The sequence below is a fragment of the Pristiophorus japonicus genome, chromosome 21 (genome assembly GCF_044704955.1).
Source record: "Pristiophorus japonicus isolate sPriJap1 chromosome 21, sPriJap1.hap1, whole genome shotgun sequence".
Lineage (NCBI taxonomy): Eukaryota > Metazoa > Chordata > Chondrichthyes > Pristiophoridae > Pristiophorus > Pristiophorus japonicus.
In genome coordinates, this window is record NC_091997.1 from 83,595,540 (window position 1) to 83,603,199 (window position 7,660).

Genomic DNA, 7,660 nt, shown 5'->3' on the forward strand with positions numbered 1-7,660 from the left:
CAGGCAATGGAACGTGGGTCCAGTGCCTCTCCTGTAACCAGGCAATGGAACGTGAGTCTGGTGCCTCTCCTGTAATCAGGCAATGGAACGTGGGTCCAGTGCCTCTCCTGTAACCAGGCAATGGAACGTGAGTCTGGTGCCTCTCCTGTAATCAGGCAATGGAACGTGGGTCCAGTGCCTCTCCTGTAATCAGGCAATGGAACGTGAGTCTGGTGCCTCTCCTGTAATCAGGCAATGGAACGTGGGTCCAGTGCCTCTCCTGTAATCAGGCAATGGAACGTGGGTCCAGTGCCTCTCCTGTAACCAGGCAATGGAACATGGGTCTGGGGCCACTCCCGGTAACCAGGCAATGGAACGTGAGTCTGGGGCCTCTTCTGTACTTAGGCAATGGAACGTGGGTCTGGGGCCACTCCCGGTAACCAGGCAATGGAACATGAGTCCGGTGCCTCTCCCTGTAATCAGGCAATGGAACGTGGGTCCGATGCCTCTCCATGTAATCAGGCAATGGAACATGAGTCCGGTGCCTCTCCCTGTAATCAGGCAATGGAACGTGGGTCCGATGCCTCTCCATGTAATCAGGCAATGGAACATGAGTCCGGTGCCTCTCCCTGTAATCAGGAAATGGAACATGAGTCCGATGCCCCTCCCGGTAATCAGGCAATGGAACATGGGTCTGGGACCTCTCCCGGTAATCAATTTTCTGATGTCGATGGTTGCTGGCTTCATTCAGGGATGTGCAGCCACAGTATTTTTTAGGATTTGGAGGTCCTTTTGTATAACTGGTTGTATATAGTCTATCATTAGTATAATATGAAAAATGCTTTGAGATGATTTGCTGAAATTGACCTTAAGTGCATTACCGTGTCATGTACTCACCCTCACGTCTCGTTGCGTCCCAGGTAAAGCACATCCTTGAGGTCCCATTGAAACTGGCGGCTTACAGTGGCTCGGGAATGGACAAGGTGGAGGCCACAGCAACACTGAGACACCATTACCTCTCGCAGGAGTAGATTGAAACCACCATTACATTCCTGCTTAGTTTTATCAAAGAGACCAAGACTAGCAGTGTTTTCATTGACACGATGACAGTACTTAATGTGCAACATGAAGCCTTCAACACGATACAGCAATTACACAAAACAGTAAATGAGCAGCCTGGTTTTATTTTGCGTGAATGTCTAAAACATAACTTCAATCTTGGATAGCACTCCATTGTTTCAGGTCTTACTTCTGAGATCCGAGACCCACCTCAATGCTTGAGCTGAAACCAATTATCCAGCATTTTGGTAGGAATGGACTGGAGCTGTTTATTAGTTCTTAAATCCATTGGAAATTGGACAGCAGCGTTTAGAACTCCAGGATCAGCTGTGAAGGTATCGCCAGTCCCGCTCATTGAGAGCACTGGGGTTGGTCGAGCTCTACTTTATCTGATGTGGCAGAAGAGACTGCGTGGACAGCAATTCATCACTTGCAGGGGTGGAATCTACATTTCCCTGGTCTGTACTTTACAAAGAGGGATTTCATCCACCGACTGTTGATCTAATTGTTCCTAGGAGCTACTCATTGATATAGCTTAGCGACTGTCTCAATTTATTTATAGCTGTTGCTTATCAGATGCTGATTGAATATTATTGTACACACCACTTTTTGAGAAGAACATTTTACGACTGTTTACATTATAAAAACATTCGCTTTTGGATTTGAAATAAATATTACAATAATGAAAAAGTGGCCCTATATTTGATCAACCATATAATGGGATAGAATGTATTGGATGACATGGCATGGGGACATGTCCTGGAGAAAATGGGAGGCGGATATGTCCTGGAGAGAATGGGAGAAGGACATGTCCTGGAGAGAAAGGGAGAAGGACATGTCCTGGAGAGAATGGGAGATGGACATGTCCTGGAGAGAATTGGAGAAGGACATGTCCTGGAGAGAATGGGAGATGGACATGTCCTGGAGAGAATGGGAGAAGGACATGTCCTGGAGAGAATGGGAGATGGACATGTCCTGGAGAGAAAGGGAGATGGACATGTCCTGGAGAGAATGGGAGAAGGACATGTCCTGGAGAGAAAGGGAGAAGGACATGTCCTGGAGAGAATGGGAGATGGACATGTCCTGGAGAGAAAGGGAGATGAACATGTACTGGAGAGAATTGGAGAAGGACATGTCCTGGAGAGAAAGGGAGATGGACATGTCCTGGAGAGAAAGGGAGATGGACATGTCCTGGAGAGAATGGGAGAAGGACATGTACTTGAGAGAATGGGAGATGAACATGTCCTGGAGAGAATGGGAGAAGGACATGTCCTGGAGAGAATGGGAGAAGGACATGTCCTGGAGAGAATGGGAGAAGGACATGTACTGGAGAGAATGAGAGATGGACATTATCTGGGAGCATAACAAAGCTGAGATAACATCTACTGAATGCATGGCAGAAGGACATGTAAAGACCATTGGGAGATATGAAGTATGCATGACAAGCTGATCTGTCACTTGGTATGATAGGAGGAGTTTAGCGATTAGATGGTGAATGCTGAGTAGCATAAGAGGGCATAGAACTGGCAGGACTGGTGGGCATGAAATTATTGTGAAAAGGTAATGGAATTGCATATAATGTAATGGACAGTGTGGCTGCACAATTAAGGTATGAGGTTACAACAGGCCTATGATCCACAGTACACCTTTCTGATGATCCGATACTACAGACTATAACATAAATGGGGAGCAGGCTAAAAGCTGAGCACTCATTACTTAGGCTTTGTGAGCAATGACACTCGAAACAGAGAGATGGCCAAGTTTGAGCATCATAAATCTTTTATGTTTTTCTCATTTTTCAACAAAAAAAGTAAATATAATAAATACAATAAAGGTGGCGTTTATTTGTTCATGTGATTTTCTCAATGTTTCAATTCATTTACGCCAATGTTTTTAAATAATTCACATGAAAGGGTTAATTCTGGGGTTGGGGGATGGGACTTCCCCATTGGGAACTCTGAAAGAAATTAGACTCAGGAGGGGATTTGCTTCCTCCAACCCCCACTTGTAGTTCCAGCACTCTGAGGGGAACTTTTCTGGCAGTGTTACTGGGCTACCTTGGGAATTCCAACTGGTTGCTGACGACAGATGTAGGTGCCATTCTGGGCCTAGTGAAGGGCTCGGCATCAAACAGTAGCCTCCCTGTACCCAGAGGGGAGACGCAAAGACATTTCACGTTGTCCAATCAAGGCCTCTAACTTCCATTCTTGCGCCTGCCCCGAATAAATGACCCCAACCTCGGAATTTGGGGCGGGGTCAGCGGAAGGTCACTGCACAAAGGTCTTATTGTGGCACTTCAATGCTGTAGAATTCTTTCTGCATGGAGCCTAATCGATGTAGACTACAAATTCTGCATCAAATCTGAGCTCATTTTAGATAGATTTCCAGCGGGATTTATATGAAGAGGGACAGGTTTTTGCCAGGGAAGGGATTATATAGAAATTACTCCCTAAAGGCTCTCCACCATCTACAAGGCACAAGTCAGGAGTGTGATGGAATACTCTCCACTTGCCTGGATGAGTGCAGCTCCCACAACACTCAAGAAGCTCGACACCATCCAGGACAAAGCAGCCCATTTGATTGACACCCCATCCACCACCTTCAACATTCACTCCCTTCACCACCGGCGCACCGTGGCTGCAGTGTGCACCATCTACAAGATGCACTGCAGCAACTCGCCAAGGCTTCTTCAACAGCACCTCCCAAACCCGCGACCTCTACCACCGAGAAGGACAAGGGCAGCAGGTGCATGGGAACACCACCACCTCCACGTTCCCCTCCAAGTCACACACCATCCTGACTTGAAGATATATCGCCGTTCCTTCATTGTCACTGGGTCAAAATCCTGGAACTCCCTCTCTTACAGCACTGTGGGAGTACAGAGATTGCAGAGGGCAGCAGGTTCTGGAGGAGTTTACAGGGTAAACCGGACAAATGATCAAACAGCCTTTATCAAACATTAATATTTGATGCTGTCACTGAACAGAGCCTCATCAGTCACTGCATTCCAATACAAGGGTATATCTTGCTTTATATATTTTCCTGTCTGCGAGAGGTCGGGGATGGGGGGGCGAGGACACTTAAAAGGAACCGTGTACCTGTATTCAATTTTCCTTTCTAATGACTTAGTTCAAACTGATTTTATCTCGTGTAGTTACAGTGGGGAATAAGCACTGCTATTTGTATAAAGGTAGGAGGCGCTGATATTGGTTCTCACACACACTGACATTTTCAGCCTGACTGGAGAGATAAGATTTGAATTCTTCAGGCAGCTGCTGCCACTGATTTAATTGTTTCTTAGATTTACGTATTTATAGGGAATATTTCACTTTCTCGTTTCAGTTTGTTTACTGCACAATGTGTTGAAATGCCTTTTCATCAAATGGTTGCCCTTTTTAACCTATTTGCTGGAAGCCCAACTTTGCGCTGTGCTTTTCCAGGAAGAATGTTGTCATAAAACTAGCGGGCAAATGAATGGCCAAACCCAAAGTCAACGCAAGAACCCTGCTCTTCAGTCGATTGAAGCAACAGAAATTGTGCACCGGGAGCTAGTCTCACTGTGGAGGGCACTACCTGTACACAATGGCCCAGATATTGCGGTCGGAGGCTTCCCGCGGTGCCCATGACCAAATGTTGTTTTACGGAAGTACCTGGGGGTCCCGGAGGAATGAACACTTGCGCTCCGAGGCCTAGATACGCAGCCCAGCGCAGAGGCCCACCATCCCCGGGAGCATACGGGCATCCTGGGATCACATGGGCCTCGACCACCAATCGAAATGAAGTTCTGACGAAGGGTCACCGACCCGAAATGTTAACCTTGCTTCCTCTCCACACATGCTGCCTGACCCGCTGAGACTTCCAGCATTTTCTATTTTTATTCCCGATTCCAGCATCCGCAGCATTTTGCTTTTGTATGAAGTATTTTCTCATTGATAGTAATGGAAGCTATGAATGGGAATATGCCCCAAAATAAAGAAAACAGAAGGCATAAGTAAAAACACACCTCACTTATTTAAAATTAATAGAAATTGAATTAAATGAAATGTTTTAGAAACATTTTTAAAAATATGTTTTCATAGTGTTAAAAATAAACTTAACTTAATGGACAGGGTTTCAAATATAAAAATTTGTCATAACATTTATTTTTTCTATCTTTTAAAACTCTTGTGCTGGTAAAAGCAGGCCTTATGTCTGTTTTTACCAGCGTAAGAGTTTGAAGGACATTCACTGGGCAAGAGTTGGGTGAATAGCCCAAATCTCTGCCCGCGAAGGCTCTTCACTTTCACATTAGTACGATCTATCAAAAGAAATTTTGCGCGCCAAACTCACATCATACGCACCCAGAGAGGCCGCAATTTAAGGCCCAATATTATTGGAGAACACAGAAGGTTAAAAACCTCAGATTTGACAACAGTGATCCACAGGTGATGGAGGAAGTGCACAGACAAGTACTGTGTACAGTTTTTTTGGGCAACCAAGGGTTGGAGGCCATTGACCTAGGAGTCAGTGTCGGGTTACGTAAACATTGACACCGAGCTACATAAGAAGATATTAGAATATTAGACCAAAGGCTTTGCCGACAAGGTAGGTTTGGAAGGGGAGAGAAAGGAGGAGCAGTTGAGGGAGAGAATTCCAGGGATTTGGGCCCTGAGGGCTAAAGGCACGGCCGCCAATGGGAGAGCGAAGGAAGTGCATGATACACAAAAGGCCAGAGTTGGAGGAACGCAGAGTTTTGGAGGATTGTGGGGCTGGAGCAGGTCACAGAGATCGGGAGGGGCAAGGCCACGGTAGATTTGACACGAAGATGAGAATTTTAAAATCGAGGCGTTGCCAGACCGGGAGCCAATGCAGATTAGCGAGAAGCATCCTCCATTACATAGCCGCTACTCGTGCAAAAGGAAATATCCTAGAAATTGGCCGTGCCTTATTGCAGGTTACTTGTGTGGGTTTGAGGGGAGAGCTTGAACAAGTAAAATAGCACAGGGATATTTACAATAACCCCATAATCAACCAAACCTCAGTTTCCCTCACCCCCTGATTAAGCTCTGCCATAGACAACCAGGGAGGCAGCATCAACTGATCCACATGCTCCTAATTTTCCACAGCCTCGTTCACACTTTTCTTGCTGTTCTTCTTGAGAAAGTGGCTGATTCCAGGTTATAGTTCTATGCACGGCTATGAAAAGGTCATGTTCCACAAAATGGACAGCACAGAAACAGGCCATTCAGCCCAGCGGGTCCGTGCCGGGGTTTATTCTCCACACCAGCCTCCTCCCACCCCTCTTCATCTCACCCCATCAACATATCCTTTTATTCCTTTCTCCCTTTTGTTTATCCAGCTTCCCCTTAAATGTATCTCTGCTATTCTCCTCAACCACTCTCTGTGGCAGTGAGTTCTCCATTCTAACCATTCTCTGGGTAAAGAAGAATGTTAAGCTAGCCAATGATTCTTTGGGGCTATTTAACCATGGGGTCCGTCATACCTGATCCCGAACCTGCACTCAGCTGATATGTGAGTGCATCCACTTCCTGCAGAGGTCACTGGATGGCGGCAGAAGTGGAATCCCGGCTGAATCGTCGTCTCTCTCGCTCGCTGCTGAGACCAGGCACTGCCACCGCACTGGCCCGGATCAGTTTACTCAACTCAAATCAAAGCCGGACCCTTCCTTGAGCAAAGTGGCTCCCAACCTTGTCATGTGATGCACTAACGCACTGAGCCTAGGTCCTTTCAGCAAATCTGGCTTGAGCGCGATGCGGTAACTTGGTAAGAATGGTTCGGATTCTAAATGGATGCAACAGTTTGCAAACTGGTTTGGGGAGAGGGAGGGAATGGTCGCGAGACAGCTTGGAAATAAAGGTATACAAGCTTATTGCATTGATTCCTTCACACCTCTCATGTTCATTGCCTTATGGAAGGCTCAGTATGTAGCCCTGAGGCATTTACACACTAAACAGAATCGAATTCGATCGTAATCTTCGTGAGAACTGTCTGATATTGTCCAGTTCCTTCAAAATCCTTACCAGAATGCAAACTCTTTTACAAACTAAACGGTCCTAGTTCCAAAGAATGAAATGTATTTAACCTGACTTCAATCTCCTGAAATTAGATAACCTCTCCTCTCTTTTAAGAAAGGCATGAATATTGATTGACGGGACTCTTTGGGGAAGGCTTGTGTATATCCATTGTAGTACAGTAGTCACTGGGATGTAATAGAGTGAGGGATTCCCTCCGCACTGCACTGGCTCCTACCACACAGCAATCTGTGCCGACTGCTCTGACGCTGTTTCCACATCAGGTTGAGTAGCTGCTAAGTTTTAGATTTTATTCAGACTCCATACACTGCTTGACTCCATCAAATTGTTTTCCCCCAACTCTATCCAGCACTCCAGGAGGCCAACCCCTCCCTCCAGTTACACACACTGCACTAGTCTGACCTCTGCTCGTTGCTCCAGACCAGTGCTGTGCGACAATAACCTTCTTATATTACAAGACACCCCCAACTACTTCCTGTACCAATCCCCATCACTGGCAGGCCGATCTTTCTGGGCTGACCCCCTCCCTTATGCACCCCATCCCCACTCCACCATAACTCACCCTAACGCACCCCACCCCACCCCAGCAC

At 46.4% G+C, this 7,660-nt stretch overlaps 1 protein-coding gene across 4 annotated transcripts in view; it reads left to right on the plus strand.

Moving 5' to 3' along the window:
- LOC139234151 (GRAM domain-containing protein 2A-like) overlaps positions 1-2,871 on the plus strand; it is a 104,877-nt gene extending 102,006 nt beyond the window's left edge. For all 4 annotated transcript variants that reach the window (XM_070865144.1, XM_070865139.1, XM_070865145.1 and 1 more), the window contains one exon: positions 900-2,871. In XM_070865144.1, coding sequence (XP_070721245.1) covers positions 900-903 — 4 coding nt within the window. In that variant the 3' untranslated portion in view covers positions 904-2,871. The remainder of the gene's footprint in view (positions 1-899) is intronic.
- Positions 2,872-7,660: the final 4,789 nt, after the last annotated feature.